The following is an 18,554-nucleotide window of genomic DNA, read 5'->3' on the forward strand; positions in this document are numbered from 1 at the left end:
CAATTTCAGATCACCATGCCTGGAATGTTATTCCACAGCTACAATTTATTTATCTCTGTATCCTGCCCCCCCCCCCCCCCCTCCTCAATACCCATTCTCTATTTATTTCATATCTCCATGTCACATGATGTATTACAACCTGTCATCTGAACATACTCTGTGGACAGCCTGTTATTCCTACAGAGATCATTTTGAGTTTTTCATAGTAAATTTCAAACCATTTACATTCATCATACTATCTTTGTTTACAATTTGAAAGTGCTCCATCTTTTGCAAACAACCAGAGCCAATTTTCTATTTTTTTCCAATACATTTTCATATTTTCAATTCAAACAGACATGGACTTCAAGACTGTTGCAGACAATATCAGAAACACTCCAACATTGTCAATATTGTTTGTACTTGACTGCTCGTAAATTCCCATTCCTTTTTCCTTTCAACACAAAAACAAAGTTGTTCTACAAAAAGTTTGGGATAAAAACCAGTACAATTTGTTATTTCCATTTAATATCATTTCACTATCTCTTTCTGGCTTGAAGTTTCAGGCTTCTTTTCAAACTTCTTTTGGAGCTCTGCTATTTTAGCATCTAGCTCATCAACAGTACATCTCTGAAAAAGAAATAACAATTGACAATAAGCAAAATTTGGTAAAATAATGATGAAAAAATAATAATGTGTGTCACAAAATTTAAACACTGGTTTGTTACAATGTAATACAGTAATAAGAGTAGGTACAAGAGAGTGTATGTGTGTTCTCTATGAAGAGGTGACCATTATGCTCTTTCAAAGCCATATTCCCCTGATATTTAACTCACAACAATGATATCCAGTAGTAGTATCCAACAACAATTTTAAAAATATGCAATATGCATGTTTTACACATGATAATGATTACTATTAAAGTTACTGTATGTATTACTCTAAAATGAAACTTCCATTTTGCAGCACAGCAGCAGAACTCCTTTAAGAGAAAGCAAATGAAACCCCAATGAAGTTTACAACTGCACTAGTACAATAGCTGTACATTGGGGAGGGAACACCAAATGACTACAACCATGTTGTGCATGTTTTAATTTATGATGAAGCTGAAATTTTATATTTGACTGGTGTTTTTCAGCTATATTTTAACGTACTTCTGCCACAACGTGTGATCCAGTTGTCAACATTTCCTTCTGAAGAAGTCATTTTTGTAAGTGTTGAAACCATGGTAAATGAGTTTTTAAGAAACCCATTTTGCAACTGATTGGCTGTTTACTGTTTCTACAAGAACAGTGAAAAATACTTGCACTGTCCCAAGTTATCTGATGTTTCTACTATATTCGGAATAGGATTTCATCTGTAATTGTTCTACTGCTTAAATAATGATAGTTGGCCACGCGGGATTAGCCGAGCGGTCTAAGGCGATGCAGTCATGGACTGTGCGGCTGATCCCGACGGAGGTTCGAGTCCCCCTCGGGCATGGGTGTGTGTGTTTGTCCTTAGGATAATTTAGGTTAAGTAGTGTGTAAGCTTAGGTTAGGGACTGATGACCTTAGCAGTTAAGTCCATAACATTTCACACACATGTTTTTGAATGATAGTTGCAACAGAACTTTCACCTCTTTGTCCCATCCACTGACTTCTTAGGCATGGTGACAACAGGTCCCAGGGACTATTAATTTCTTCTTAATGCCATAATACAACTGTTGATTGACAAACTCCTCCATTATTCCAGAATGAGATTTTCACTCTGCAGCGGAGTGTGCGCTGATATGAAACTTCTTGGCAGATTAAAACCGACCGAGACTCGACCTCGGGACCTTTGCCTTTCGAAATCTCATTCTGGAAACATCCCCCAGGCTGTGGCTAAGCCATGTCTCCGCAGTATCCTTTCTTTCAGGAGTGCTAGTTCTGCAAGGTTCGCAGGAGAGCTTCTGTAAAGTTTGGAAGGTAGGAGACGAGATACTGGCAGAAGTAAAGCTGTGAGGACCGGTCGTGAGTCGTGCTTCGGTAGCTCAGATGGTAGAGCACTTGCCCGCGAAAGGCAAAGGTCCCGAGTTCGAGTCTCGGTTGGGCACACAGTTTTAATCTGCCAGGAAGTTCCTCCATTATTGGTTGTAAATGATGAGGTATTCTATATGATTTCCTATAAACCAGAGATTTGTCCCACAATTGCGGGATTCTGTGTTGAGTAATGGGTGTCACCAGCACTGGTCCATTAATATTGAACAAGTCTGCATTCTTTAGCAACAGTTTCTCCATAGCTACCCTATCTTCACCATTCAGATGCTGTACTTTCTCACATAAAGCAGATACATATACTGATGGTTTGCCTATGGCAGAGGTCCATATTCGACATGAGCAAATCATTTCATCTCTAACATCCAAATTGGCAATCCTTTTCCCAAAACCCCCTCACTGGTGAGAAAATTATCCACACTAACTGGAACCACATATGCTGCATTCCCTTCCCGCATGCACACCGGGCTCCTATGTATAAAACAATGTCAAGTATGCAATTCACTATTGTCTAATTAATGGCTCTAACATGCACACAACATTACTTGATACGTTGGTATCCACACTCCCCCAGAGCAGTTTCCCTGTCTCTTTTGGCACTCTATCATGTGAGCTGAGCCTTAATAACTTTGTGCACAGTTTACTTGGTTCTACTCTCATGACTGGAGAACCTTGCAAAAGTGTACCTTTTGCAGCAGTCTCTCCCAGCTGGAACAATGTTCCAATGATTTGACAATCTGATGTGAAAGATTAATTTCTGCGTCATGTTTATTTAAGAAATCCAACTCCAGGCTTGCATAGCAGATCTTACCTACAAGGGGAAACACTTCTAAATTTAATCAAATATGCTTAGCTCCAATGAAAGAACTGAGCAACGTTGAACGTAGTGACTCCACATCATTGTCCCTCACTTTGTGTAAGCTATAGTGGGGAGAATTCAGTATTTTCCTACCCAGGTGGTCCAGGCTCACCACCAACACTAGGCCCATGTGCAATAGAAACTTATGTTATTTCCTATTTATTACACTACCTAAGCACCACTACGCCTCTGCATATGTCTTTGTTGAGTTGAATTTTAATGGGAATGCTGTCGAGCAGCTTCCAAGTCCATGTCGGTGCATAAAAATCCTCTAGCATGTCTTCCTCCATTTTGTTTCTTATTCCTAGAATTCTGCATAAGTTGTCCTCCCACTTCATGCTCATAGCATTGTGCCTGGTGGTACCTCTTGCTTCCAAATGTGATCCACATCAATGATCTAGGAAAGACTGAAATAAAGGGGAAACCACTGCCATAATTTCTCCCCCAGGTGATGGCATTCTCTTGTGTAAAATTTTCCAGAGGTAAAAAAAGTCCCCCATTTGGATCTCCAGGTAGTGACTAGTCAGGAGGATGTCATCATCATGAGAAACAAAACTCGTGTTCTATCGGTCAGAGTGTGGAATGTTAGATCCCTTAATTAGGCGGTTGGTTAGAAAATTTAAAAGGGAAATGGATAGGTTGAAGTTAGATACAGTGGAAATTAGTGAAGTTGGGTGGCAGGAGGGACTGGACTACTGGTCAGGCGAATACATGCCTGTAAATACAAAATCAAATAGGGGCAATGAAGAAGTAGGTCTAATAGTGAATAAGAAAACAGGAATGTAGGTAAGTTTCTATGAAGAATATAGTAACTCATTATTGTGCCGAGACGGACACTACAAGCCCATACTCACTATAGTAATAGAAGTTTATCTGCCAACTAGCTCCACACATGATGAAGAGATTAAAGAAATGTATGATGAGATAAAAGGAATGATTCCAATAGTTAAGGCAGAGGAAAATTTAAATTTGATGAGGGACTGGAATTTGACAGTAGGAAAAGGATGTGAAGGAAAACTCGTAGGTGAGTATAGACTGGAGAAAAGGAATGAAAGAGGAAGTCACTTGGCAAAAACTTGCACAGAGCATAATATAATTGCTAACACTTGGTTTACAAAACATGAAAGAACGTTGTATACATGGATGAGACCTAGAGATACCAGAAGGTTTCAGATTGATTATATAATAGTAAAACAGATATTTTGGAACCAGATTTTAAATTGTAAGACATTTCCATGAACTGTAGATTAAAACTGAAGAAACTACAAAAAGATAGGAAATTAAGGAGATGGGATATGGATAAGTTGAAAGAGTGAGAGGTGATTGAGAGTTTCAGAGGGAGCATTAGGCAGCAATTGACTAGAACAGGGGAAACGAATACACTAGTAGACAAATGGGTAGCTATGAGAGATGAAATAGGGAAAACAGCAGACGATCAAGTGGGTAAAAAGATCGAAAGGAGAAAATATAAAAATGCAGCAAATAAAGCAGGTGAAAGGGAATACAAATGTCTAAAAAAATGAGATTGACAGGAACTGCAGAATGGGTAAGCAGGAATGGCAAGAGGACAAATGTAACGATTTAGAAGTATATTTCACTATGGAGAAGATACCACCTACAGGAATATTTAAAGAGACCTCTGGAGAAAAGAGAACTACCTGAACGAATATCAAGAGCTTGGATGGAAAACCAGTACTAAGTAAAGAAGGGAAAGCTGAAAGGTGGAATGAGTACATAGAGGGTCTATACAAGAGATATGAACTTGAAGGCAATACTACAGAAAGGGAAGAAGACATAGATGAAGATGAGATGAGAGATATGATACTGTAACAAGAATTCGTCAGAGTACTGAAAGACCTAAGCTGAAACAAGGCCCTTGGAGTAGGCAACATTCTATAACAACTAATGATATCATCGGGAGAGGCACCCATTACAAAACTATTCCATCTGGTGTTCAACATTTATGAGGCAGATGAAATACCCTCAAGAAGAATGTAATAATTCCAAAGAAAGCAGGTGCTGACTGGAGTGAACATTATTGAACTATCTGTTTAATGAGGCACTGCTGAAAAGTACTAACACAAATAATTTACAGAAGAATGGAAAAACTGGTAGAAGATGACCTTGGGGAGGATCAGTTTGGATTCTGGAGAAATGTAGGGATCACATGAGGCAATACTGACCATGTGACTTCTCTTAGAAGTTATGTCGAGAAAAGGCAAACCAACATTTATACCATCTGTAGACTTCAAGAAAGCTTTTGACAATGTTGACTGGAATACTCCGTTTGAAATTTTGAAGGTCACAGCAGTAAAATACAGGGAGCAAAACGCTATTTATTACTTGTACAGAAACAAGATGGCAGTTATAAGAGACAAGGAGCATGGAAGAGGAGAAGGGATTGAGACACGTTTGCAGCTTATAACAAACGTTATTAAATCTGTACATTGAGCAAGCAGTAAAGGAACCCAAAGAAAAATTTGTAGTAGTTATTCAAGATCAGGAAGAAGAAATAACAAATTTGAGGTTTGTCGATGACATTGTAATTCTGTACGAGACAGCAGAGGAATTGGAAGAGCAGTTGAACAGAATGGACAGCAGCTTGATTAGGTTAGATTAGATTAGTATTTGTTCCATAGATCATGAATACGACACTTCGTAATTATGTGGAACGTGTCAGTTTTTTTTTTTTTTGTGGAGGTTGGGAAATTACCCACTTACTATATCCAAAAATTCATCCAATGAGTAGAAGGATTTGCCATTAAGAAAGTCTTCTAATTTCCTTTTAAATGCTATATGGCTATCTGTCAGACTTTTGATGCTATTAGGTAAGTGACCAAAGGCTTTTGTGGCAGCATAATTTATCCCCTTCTGAGCCAAAGTTAGATTTAACCTTGAGTAGTGAAGATCATCCTTTCTCCTAGTGTTGTAGCCACGTACACTGCTATTACTTTTGAATTCGTTCGGATTGAGTATGATGTAAGATGAACATCAACGAAAGTAAAAGAAGGGTAATGGAATGTAGTTGAATTAAATTAGATGATGCTGAGGGAGCTGGATTAGGAAATGAAACACTAAAAGTAGTAGATTAGTTTTGATTTGGCCAGCAAAATAACAGATGATGGCTGAACCAGAAAGGATATAAAATGTAAACTGGCAATGGCAAGGAAAATGTTTCTGAAGGAGAGAAATTTGTTAACACTGAATATAGATTTAAGTGTCGGGAAGTCTTTCCTGAAAGCAGTTGTCTGGAGTGTAGCCTCGTGTGGAAGTGAAATGTGGATGATAAATTGTTCACACAACATGGGAATATAAGCTTTTGAAATGTGGTGCTACAGAGGAATGCTAAAGATCAGATGAGTAGTTCATGTAACTAACGGGGAGAAAAGTAATATTTGGCACAATTTGATTAAAAGAAGAGACAATTGATAGGACACACTCTGAGACGCCAAGGGATCACCAATTTAGTATTGGAGGGAAGCACGGGGTAAAAATCATAGAGGGACACCGAGAGATGAATACACTAAGCAGATTCAGAAGGATGTAGGTTGTAGTAGTAATTTGGAGATGATGAGTCTTGCACAGGAGGGAGTAATGTGGAGAACTGCATCAAACCAGTCTTTGGACTGGTTGACTGATTTGTCAGGAGGGGACCAAACAGTTAGGTCATCAGTCCCATTGGATTAGGGAAGGATGGGGAAGGAAATAGGCCATGCCCTTTCAAAGGAACTATCCCAGTATTTGACTGGAGCAATTTAGGGAAAACATAGAAAACCTAAATCATGATGGCCAGATGCGGGTTTGAAACACTGTCCTCCTGAATGCGAGCCGTGTGTGCTAACCACTGCGCCACCTTCCTCGGTCCTTCAGGCTGAAGATCACAAAAACTGTCTAACTGTTATTGCTTCACTTGAGACAAACAATCCATGTAACAACAGCAGCCAACTCCTTCAGATTTTCCATCTGTAACCTTGTCAATGTATAAGCGCCCTTAAAAAAAACATCTACTGGCTTGCGTTCAGCCTGCTGCAGGATAACTTTGTCTGTCTCCCCATGTCCTGTTAACATGGAATTTAGGTGAATCGCATCATGAATTTTTCTTTTCGTGTGTAGGAGTTTACACCTGCTGCTTCCTAGTGAAATTGTTTACCCTCAGTGAGCCCCGAACCCAGCCCTATGAGGTCATAATTGCAAGATTAGATGAATTTTTTGAGAGTCAAATACACACTACTGCTGCATGGTACAAATTTTTCTGCACGCAACATCACAGTGATTAAGCCTATGAAGAATGGATTGTGGAATTGCAGGGCTTGACTAGAGACTGTACATTCAATTGTGTTGTTGTGTAACTTATCATGACAAAATGTTTCATGATGCTATTATTCAGAATCTATCAGATCAGAAATTGAAGGCCAAAATTCTAAAGCATCACAACCTTAGACTCAGTGAAGTGCTGAAGTTATCGATGCAAGCAAAGTTCAAGATTTAGCCAAGCAAGATTTCTGTCCAACTATTATCACTTCACTTGAGACAAAGAATCCGTGACCCACCCACAGTCCCAGCCCCAGCACTTGCAAGTCAACACCATGTAAACAAGGCTCGATACACTACATACTGCGTTTGCCATACTGATGCGACACTAATTACACTACTCTAGCTCCACACAAAGCGAACTTAAGGGTGAAATGCTATATCACCCATGATCAGAAGATTGCTTCTTCAGTAAAACTGAATGCAATTTTTGTCATTGCATACAAAACTGGTCTGCCCACAAAAGTCTAGAAAGCCCTCCTCTGTTTCACATAGGGATAATGCAAAGCAGGAATGAATGGAAATCAATGTCGTTTTAGGTTCAGATTCTGCTCAAAAACCAAACAAGTGAAGATGCAGAAAATGCACACACAAGTTTAATGCGAATACCACATACTTCAAAAAGGCTCTCCTAGAAATTTACAGAAATGCTCTACTGTGTAGGCGGACACAGAGCACAGTTTTTCACAAACACAGAATGGGCAACTGTATTCAGAAAACACACAGCAAACTGCGGATTACCTTGCAAATTTGTAACTAGCCAATGGTTTTTCAGTTAGATATTACAGATTCTGGGATGTTACTTAACATAGATGAAAAAATTGTCCAACCACCTTTGCAAACATGAAGTCTGCATGTTACTGCCTACAACAGCGACAACATTTCAGTGCTTGGAACATGCCACTTCACAGCAAAATACAAAAACAAGACTAAGGAAATATTGAAACAGGAGAAAACTATAGGGGAACTTGGAGCAGAAGTCAGAGCCCTCAGTTAGATATTACAGATTCTGGGATGTTACTTAACCTAGATGAAAAAATTGTCCAACCACCTTTGCAAACATGAAGTCTGCATGTTACTGCCTACAACAGCGACAACATTTCAGTGCTTGGAACATGCCACTTCACAGCAAAATACAAAAACAAGACTAAGGAAATATTGAAACAGGAGAAAACTATAGGGGAACTTGGAGCAGAAGTCAGAGCCCAGAATTGCAACGAAGCCACAGTCAGACAGCAGATGCTGGTCACTCTACTGCACAATTGGCTCCTGTGTCGTCAAACTACAAGTGCCGAAATCAGACCACAAACCACAGACATCGGCTGCAGCCGGCCGTCGCTCCTTCTTGATCAGTGTCCCTCAGCATCAGCAAGACATCCATGACACCATACTGGGTGTCAGAGCCCTGGGCCAGCCTTCAAGAAGCCACTCCGGCTCACCTGACTTCCACGTCATTGACGATTATGAAAGACCCCAGTCACTGCCCTGTTCCAGATGGTTCGCCGTGGCCCACAAACGCAGTTCTTCGGTGAAATCAGCACCGTGAACCAGCATTTAAACGCTGGCCCATCTGAGTACATCACATTTGGGCATAGAGAGGCACACCTGGCACTTGCTGTGAGTCAGCTGGGAATCCTCGCTGCGAACTCTGCCACCACCGGTCCATGAAGGAGGGAGCTCTGCCTGTCTGCCCAGCCTGGGCAGTCAACACTGTGCCATCCACTCACCCCTGCTTCTCATCATCAGTCCAGACTTCTATTCCTGGCAACGCCGTTGTTGTGCTATTGGAACGATGCGACCTCCTGCATCAGAGAAGACCTGGTGGACACCCATGACCGCAGACCAGCTGCATATTGCCACCTCAGCTTGCCTAGGATACTGGAGATGCTAGTGCGGCACTCTGTCTCCCAAGCAGCGCATGCACGCTGCCCGCCATACGTTTACATCTGCAGCTATGATGTCGGGATAATATGAGAGAACTCTAGACCACACCAGAGAATGGAGCACAATCAGAAGAGTGTCTGAACTGTATGAATTAGTAAAGGACTAATAAATGGTTGCTGTATCTTCACCAGGACCCACCTCTGTTGCTGTCCACAACCTCAATCTTCGACAGAGAATCCAGCCCACATCCAGGCAGTCTGTATCTCTCTAGTTTGGTCACGCAGGAACCCAAATATTTTGACACTAAAGTTTCCCATGCCGCAATTCAACAACTCTGTCACAAGTATTAACATTTGTTCGAAAGTAATTTGGGATGTGCAGAAGATTTTCTTGCTCACATTATGCTGAAGGCTAATGTGCAACCAAAATTTTACCATGCCACACCCTGTGTCGCATGCATTACATGAATATGTGGCTTCAGAAATTCAGATTGGAATCTGTTGGTGTTTTAAAACCTAGTTCAGCAAGTCAGTGGTCATCACCATTAGTCATCAATCAAAAGCCAAATAGGAATATTTGTCTTTGAGTGGATTTAAAATGCCAGTAAATTCACAGACAGTTATTGATTCTTATCTGCTCCCATGTATAGAGGAAATTTTGGATCACCTAGCAGGAGGACAGTTCTTCTCAAAAATTGATCTCGCAGAAGCCTATCTTCAACTAACATTGGATGAAGAGACAAAGAAAATTTTTGTTGTGAATACTCATGTCAGCTTGTTTGAATATCAACTCCTACCTTCCAGGAGCACTTCCATGGCGGCACTGTTTCAAAACTTTTCTGCAGAACCAATGTCAAAGGCGCCTTTATTGTTTTAATTATCTTGCAACATAATTGTCTCCAGACAAACACAAGAGCAACACCTTAAAAATTTGTGCTTTTTTCAACATGATGATTGAATACTCAGGACATAGCATCAACGCCAGTGGTGCTTGTCCTTCAACAAACATTTGCAAGCAATTCAACAGTTGCCATCTCCTAAGAATATATGTGAAATGAAAGCTGTTTCTCGAAAATTGACTTACTACATGAAGTTCATTCCTAATGCGCCTCAGATGTCAAAATGTTCCATTCCACTGGACAAAAGACTGTGAACTAGCTTTTCAAAGACTGAAAAATGCATTGCTTTGTCAACTTGCCTTGTGCACTACGGTCTGATTAAACCACCTGTGCTTGCAGTCAATGCCTCGTCCCAAGGCATTGGGGCAGTTTTATCTCACACAACTGGCAACACAGAACGCCCCATTTCATTTGCTTCCAAAACTTTGAACAGTGCTCAGATTACTTAAAGTCAGCTGGAGAAGGAAACCCTGGCTATGGTATTTGGTGTCACCAAATTTCATCATCACCTGTATGGCAAAAAACTTTTCCTGATCACAGACTATAAGCCTTTGACTGCACTGTTTCATTCATCGAAACAAGTTCTCAACCATATGGTGCACAATCTTCAACACTAGTCACCAATATTGTCAAATTACCTGAATGAAATTTTGTATTGCCCAACGGCACAACATGCACACACCAAAACATCATCTCATGTACCTCTCAGCACAGCTGTAGCATTCGATGCATCAGAAGCTTCTTGTTTAGATTGCACAAGTCACAGAGCATGACTCATCACTACAATTGCTAAAAAGTTACATCTGCAAAGGTTTCCCACACTCTCAGAAATGTATTCCTGATCCCTTAGTGCAAAGATACTTTGTGCACTGCAACAGTTTATCTCTTCTGAATGGTAAGATTTTGCTTCATACACCTAACAGACAAGAGTGTTGATTCCCACTTTGCTGCAACAGCAGGTGTTAAGTCTTTTACATAGAGGTTATTGGGGAACAGTTCACACTAAGCAGTTGGTGCACCAACATTGTACATGGCTCATTTAGATAAGTAAATTAAACGTGTGATGGCACAATGTTGCACTTGGGCAGACAATCAGGCCGCTCCATGCCAGAAATTTCTCTCCTGGCCACATTCTGATACTCCATGGCAAGGCTTCCATATAGACTTTGCTGGCCCCTTTTGGCAATCAGGTTGGTTGATTATCATCAATGACTCCAGCAAATACCCTTTTGTTATCCCAATGCATTCAAAAAATGCCACTAGTACTATCAAGGCACTCGCTTCTGTATTTTCCCTTGAAGAGTTGCCACAACCAATTGTTTCTGGCAATGGACTTCCTTTTTCTTCCAAGGAATTTGCACAATTTTGCAAACACAATGGAATACCACATGTCAGGACAGAACCATTCTTGCTACAGTCGAACGGCAAGGCCGAACGTTTTGTTTGAATGTTCAAATCTGACACTTCAAGTTTCACATTCACATAAATATGTCTTAATGATGTGTCAGAGTGTAACAACAACTGTGCATATAATAATTTTTTTCTTCTGATTTTCGATAAATTAGTGTAAGCAATGTTTTGATTTCATTTCTTTTTCTTTTCGTGTCATTATGTTAAAGAAACTGTAAGCCACTTTCGATGTGAATATTAATATTTATGTCAAATTTCAAGCAATGCTGTAACAGAATTGAAGTGTAACCCATGTTGAATCTATTGTAACATGTTTAAAAATTGTAATTGTGCGCCTGGTCCATACGTAGGCAATGTATTAGGATATGTGGAATGCAAAACCTTTGGTGAATACCCTGTCTGTAGGGGAGCGGTAAAAGGTGGATGGCAGGCGAGCGCGGGAAAATGCACACAGGCGCGGCACGGCATAACGGGCTCAGCAGTAGTAGTCGGAGTTGGGCATCGGTCTGAGAAACACGCTCTGGATCGAGGAGGCTCTCCTGGAAAACGCGATTTCATTGAGCCTCGGATGTGCCGTTTCCGACGACTACACAGCATGGCTATATTCCATAGGCACTAAACGGAAAAGGATTGCGACGCTAAGAAGAAGCAAAGTGCCGATACACCAAGAGCCATAGCTGTGATTGTATGTGTGCTGTGCGCCTCGCCATCTCGCCGCCCGCCAACTGCCGCATCGACACGAACAGGTTGAATCTTTAGAATTGTATTCGTGTGGATCAGTGTTAATTTTGTTCCTGACTGTTCAATAACAACTTAACTTTTACCAGAATTGTCCTATCAATTAATTTTCCTCATCACTAACCTAGACAGGGTCCTTTCCACATGTTGTGCAATCCGAGTGTCCCGAAATGAAGATTTAAAGTTTATGTTAATAAGAATTACCTGCAGACCTATCTATGCTAGAAAGATGTTTAAGGAGCTTTATTGTTAATGAAAATATAAGCAAAGAACAAAGGTCTGACAAAGTTGGAAGATAATTTTGGAATTGGTTTAGTAATGAAGCTTAATTAATTTGAGACAAAAATAATGGTAGTTAAATGAGGAATTAATAAGACAAAGAGTAGTAACTCATATATTGTAAATCTTGAGTGCTTAATGCTTCCAATAGTTAATAGTTTCAACACAGTGATCATAACAGTTTCAGGGTCCCCCCTCCACTCTTTTCTTTTCTATTCATTTAAATTCTGAAGTGTACTGAACTGATTTGACCAGCAAAGTTAAAGTCAATATAAAACCTAAATTTATCAGTGTTTTACCCTTATTAAAATTGACATTGTATGTGTGTTTCAAAAGTGCTATTTCTAGGGTAACCTATGCCTGATTTCAGTCGGATCAATAGACAAAACGCAGTCTGTTGTAATCATTATAGTGTAATGTTGTGTATTTATAGCTTGTCCAAATTAGTACAGAAAAGGAAAACCTTAGTTCAGTAGATTTTTCTGGTCCTAAAATTTACCATATAATGCAGTATTACTACGTGTTGTTATGCTTGTACGTACATCCACTTGTACAAGGAAAAAACTCACTTAATGCCTAATTAGGCTGGCGACCATATTATTAACAATTGGTAGCATCTGCTGTGTATGTTTCTTGTCCGTCCTGACGTGTAGTTGCACTTTAGACTTGCTTGACGTATCATTGTTGTTACTGAGTGGGTGTAAGTCTGATTGTGTCTCCATTCAGGTACATGCGGTCAACATATTTACTAAAATCCTTTCTTATAAGGTGAAGCCCGTCAACTTACCATAGTACAGGTTTTAAAGAGTTAACGTACGCCCGAGCGTAGACGTTACAAGAGTTCATATCATACTTTGTCTGCTCCTGACATTTTGCCAGCAGAACGTTTGCATGAGAGACACCATTGGGCCTTGCTGCATTTGCTTCAGACTTCACCATGAAGTTTCATCCAAACATCAGAGTTCAATATCAAGTGTACAATAAGCCACACTTATAAAAATCCAGCTTTGTTCTCATATCAGTTGGCAGAGTGCAGTATACTATTCGCAGCAGTGCAGACATGCATCAGCACCACCAAAATCAGCTACAGCTCTGTGAATTTTGTGATCCTGCTTACACCAAACTGTTTCAGATTTGAAACTTCCTGGCAAATTAAAACTGTGTGCACAACTGAGACATGAACTTGGTACTTTAGCCTTTGCCTTTCCTGAATTAGAGCACTTGCCCACAAAAGGCAAAGGTCCCGAGTTCGAGTCTCGGTCCAGCACACAGTTTTAATCTGCCAGGAAGTTTCATATCAGTGCACACTCCACTGCAGAGTGAAAATCTCATTCTGTTTTAGATTTCTTCACTGCACAAGCAGCTTACCGAGTGGGTGTTTCCACCTGCGGCCATCTCACCAATGTAAGTCTCCACCTGCCCACCTGCAACACCACTGCCACCAACACCGCAGGTCACCTCTCCCGCAAACATCAATGCCGTCACTCTTGGCTAGTCACCAGCACCCTCTGCAGCACCCTCCATGCTCCTACCTGTGCCTTCAGAAGTGTCCTGCAGCTGATCTTCTGGGGCAGTTTCCCTGGCGCTCGCAACAAGACACAATGTCGGGACGCAGGTTGGTCTGCTCTGTCCCCATCCAAACAACCAGCTTCATCACTATCCACAGTATAGCCCCCCCCCTCCCCCCCCCCCCCCCCGTGCCTTCCAAATTGGGTGGGCAAGGGTGCAGTATTGGCCACTATCCAGTCGGCCACACTTTCAAATGCATGTCATCAGTTACGCCACTGCGTTTCCTACAGCCGCCACTGAAGCACGAGGGAGCTGTCACGAATGATTACTCAGCTGCCAACAAGATGCAAGTATTCCCCCTCTCTGGTGCTCTAGTGGCAGGTGTACTTAAGTTTGAACATTCATGCACTAACCCGATTTTGTGTCTGCCAGTTGAGTAACATTTAGAGACTTTCATAGTGACCAGGGCTCAACACTTCTAAACAGACACTGTATTAAAGAGCGACAGATTTATAAATCTTTTGTATCTGCATATGTTTCAATATTTAAAGCTACTGTTGGCAACTGGTGCTGCAACTACAGCAAGAAAGTTATGTGTTTTTGTACTATTGGATACTAGATCTAGAATAAATTAATATCTGAATTCTCTGTTCATTAACAATATCTGTTCCTCGCTACCTTATTCACTAAAGAACCACATAGCGTGAAAGAAAGTTATAACAGATAACAGAATTCATACTCAGGTACTGGCTTCTAATGAGTATTGTAAGCTCTCTTTTAACTGCATAAAATCCAAAGCAGTGTGTAGCGGAGAGTGTGTTAAGTCACACTTACCAGTGGAGGAGCCATTTCACTTTCAAGTAATCAAGAAAACGATGTGCTGAAATTCTTGCCTCTGGGGAAAGTGTGTCACTAATGATATTCGGAATAGGAAGTCAGTTCTACATCTACAAGTACATGATTTCTCTGCAATTCACAGGAAAGTGTTTGGCAAATGGTTCATACAAACACTTTCAGACTATTTCTCTAGCATTGGTCTTTTTTGTGAGCTGTAACTTATTGTACCATGACAGCCATTTTTCCTTATGTAGGTGGAGGTCAGCAAAATGAATTCACTTCTATGGAAATCTCACAAATGCTGGCAACTGACTTGTAATACGTTGCTAAGCCTTACATCTCAGGTAGAAATTGCAGGTAATGTAGACTTCAGCAGGGTGTTGTGCACTGTGGAGTTCTGAAACATTACACTGGTAACAGGTAGGGCATGTAGCAAAGTTCAGTGCTAGATGTAACTGTTGTCAGTATCAACAAAATATATTAAGTCCAGTAGCAAATATACAATCAGTTACCTCACTGCTACACACAAGTCAAGAGTCAATACGTACTATTGTCATACAATATCTGGTACATGCAGGGCCTCAGTGCACATTGTTCTTGTCCACAGCAACACACAAAGTTATACAGCTTATGTATGCATACATACTAGAATGTGTTGTCTTTCCTTACTGCAAGAATGTGAACCTGTTACTTCCTGCCATTCTGCATACATCAAGCACAGACAGAGCTACTCCTTCTCAGGCTTCGGAAGTGAATGTGGAGATTATGCAAAAGTGAATACTCACTGACCAGCTTGTTTACACAAATGTGGAGGTTAGGCAACAGTAAAGACTTGCTGACTGACCAACTTGTTTGTAAACAAGTTCCATAAAGTTTCATTGTAGAGATTCTGTGAGGTGACCTCCACAGCCTATGCCACCTTGACTTTCCCCCTCCCTTACCTCCCAACCATTAGATGGCCCAACTTGAACAGGTGAGAATAGCAACTTCCTCCCCCTTTCCCACCACTCCTGCAACCAATTCCTGTATCACTGTTCTTCTTGCTTCTTACCTTAAATTATATTTTTGATTTCAATAGACATCATTTCACTATTTTCTTATTCTCATTCTGCATTGAAGGTAAGAGCATTGTGTGTGTGTGTGTGTGTGTGTGTGTGTGTGTGTGTGTGTGTGAAGAGTACCTTCACATAAATTCTTAAAATTAATGTTTAATTTTTTGTAATTATTTATAACACTGCTATACAATAAAATTTCATAATGTGAAGTCATTTGTATTGCACTTAAATAAAAATACATCCTTGACTTCTCTCCACATCCCCAAGATCACTCACTGCAGTTTTTATAGAACATGACTGATGTAGTGCAACAAAATAAACACAGAATTCACTCTGAAAAAGGTACATCATGGAATAATGCTGCAGGATACATACCCTTTTTATCTTGGGCAGAGGCCTTGGAAGATGTAAATTAAATGTTGCTTCCTGCCAACAAACATCATTACTAAGAATGATTCAACAGAACGGTAGCACACAACATACGCAAGAGTTGTACAATAAGTGAACTTACATAGGTGTATTCTGGAGAAATTCCCTCAAGCTGCAGAATTCTATCTTCAATTCTTTTAAGACGGCTATAAATATCTTTAGGAACTGGTTTCCCCAATTTTAAGTGTACCTCAGCATTAGCAATTCGCTCTTCCAGGATGGGATGAGCAACAGACAGATGAAGTTTCTCTTGGGATGCATCCTTAGGCATCAATTGTGTACCTTCCTCTTTTTCTTCAGGCTGTGGTGCAACTGAGAAAACAAGTGTAAACAATAAATCAGTGTAGTGCCAAGACCAAAATCCTCCCACAAGCATTAAGGCTTTATGAATATGTTTGAAACTAAATGAAAGATCAACTGACAGATGTACAGAATGTCCATATTTTAATAAATCCTTAAGTCAATAATTTGTGAAAATGAATGGCTTAAGCATTAACAAACTGAGCTACTTCACAACATTCACAACAACTCATCGTTTCTTAACAGTATGAAAATAATTTCCACTTATAGAGTTGAGCACAAGTAGACAAGCAATTAATGCCTATCCAAGCAGTCTACAAGAGAAAGAAACAAATCCATTTGGTGGTAACTAAAGACAGAATGACAACTACATACAACTAACATCAAGTCTGGATCTTGACAAAAGATGTATAACTGAGAGTAAGATGTGCATCTATTATGGTAGTTGGATGAATAATCACAGTATCAGAGAGAGGTGTCCGACCCTCAAGGAGTTGAATGAGCAATTGTGATGCACACTGTCGTACAATTGATGAAAGACACTTATCTGTGTATATCACAAAAAAAGATATGACTCATCCATAAACTTTCTTGATTTTCAAGATCTGAAACAACACCTCGACAATTTAATGACCTGACACTAGTGAATTATTACTGATTACAATACAGAAAATATCAAAATATTTGGAACATCCAGGTTCTCAAAAACATTGGCAAGAGATGAAAAAATATGAATAATGGCATATTCCAAGATCTCTGATGATGGTAATGACTTTGATGAGGAGGAGGTAGAGGAGGAATTCAGCAGAGTCCAGAGAAATGATAAACATAGCTAATGAAATAATATCATAAAACTGTGTACCCTTTATCATCCAAAGAAAACAGCCCAGTCACATAAAAATAACAATAATTTGTGACTGAAGGTGTACCAAAGCTATTTTAGGAAAAGATACAACCTGGTAAGATGAATGATGGAGTATCAAAGCTAAAGTGGTCCCATACTCAAAAAATGAATGCAGGGAAGCAAGTGCAACAGTCCTGCATCACCGTCCTTCGCAATGTCCTAGTGGAAGCGGTTTGCCTTTGGCTTTCCCTGGCCTGGGAGGGTGAAATCTAGTGCCAGCACATGGCCTATTCCTCTTGAATACCATCAAGTGACTGCTGACCTTAAAATCCCCATATGACAGACAGATCACCATCAACAAACAGGCATGTGTTAGAAACTCAGCTACAGGTGCAGATGTGATGGATTATAAAAAGGACGAATTTGAAACAAACTGTAGTTCCAAAACATTCTTTCTGTATTTGTCATGTATATTTTCACTTACGACAGTTGCATTTTTAAAGTATGGTGCTGTAAGACCAACACTATCTGAATTTGCCAAAGGATCATGGACATCTTTGTAATTCATATTCAGTAATCTGTGTGTCACTTGAATAGAGTCACATTTAATGACTTTAATATACATTACTGTGTAAAGTTTGGAACTAAACACTGGAAAAACCCAGTTTAAGAAATGGGTCCCAAAATAAAATTGTGTATTACAAAATATCTGCACTGTTTCAACTATCTCTGAATTACCAGTCACTGCAAAAATCAGCAGAATTGTGTAGTAATTCATATCTTAGTATTTCCATGCTTCTCTTCCTTCTGCCCTTCTCCTTCCTATGTAATTTTTCAGAAATTTCATTTGGTTAATTTAATTAGACCCTTAAATATTTCCTGCATTTCTATCTCACTTGGGTAATTACCACACGGGTCATACCCCTGTGGAAGATTCAGGTGCAAAACCTGTCTTATGCATCCACCAAGCACATCCTATTCCAGTCATGTCACAGATATATCCCGTCCTATCAGAGGTAAAGCCTTTTGAGAATCCTGTCCTGCCACAGGCATATCCAATCCTAACAGAGCTAAGGCCATCTGTGAAATTAGGAATATCAAATATCTGTTCTACTGTAACTTCAGCAAAGACTATTACAATGGCATGACCCTCAACCACTGACTACCACAACAAATGACTACCACAACAAATGACTACCACAAC

The 18,554-nt window shown here is 40.1% G+C and overlaps 1 protein-coding gene across 5 annotated transcripts in view; it reads right to left on the reverse strand.

The window, feature by feature from the left end:
* Positions 1 to 220: 220 nt before the first annotated feature.
* LOC126249031 (molybdopterin synthase catalytic subunit-like) overlaps positions 221 to 18,554 on the reverse strand; it is a 121,844-nt gene continuing 103,510 nt past the window's right edge. For all 5 annotated transcript variants that reach the window (XM_049950642.1, XM_049950645.1, XM_049950641.1 and 2 more), the window contains 3 exons: positions 16,289 to 16,518; positions 16,153 to 16,203; positions 221 to 609 (listed from right to left, as the gene is read on the reverse strand). In XM_049950642.1, coding sequence (XP_049806599.1) covers positions 511 to 609; positions 16,153 to 16,203; positions 16,289 to 16,518 — 380 coding nt within the window. In that variant the 3' untranslated portion in view covers positions 221 to 510. The remainder of the gene's footprint in view (positions 610 to 16,152; positions 16,204 to 16,288; positions 16,519 to 18,554) is intronic.

The sequence above is a fragment of the Schistocerca nitens genome, chromosome 3 (assembly GCF_023898315.1).
Source record: "Schistocerca nitens isolate TAMUIC-IGC-003100 chromosome 3, iqSchNite1.1, whole genome shotgun sequence".
Lineage (NCBI taxonomy): Eukaryota > Metazoa > Arthropoda > Insecta > Orthoptera > Acrididae > Schistocerca > Schistocerca nitens.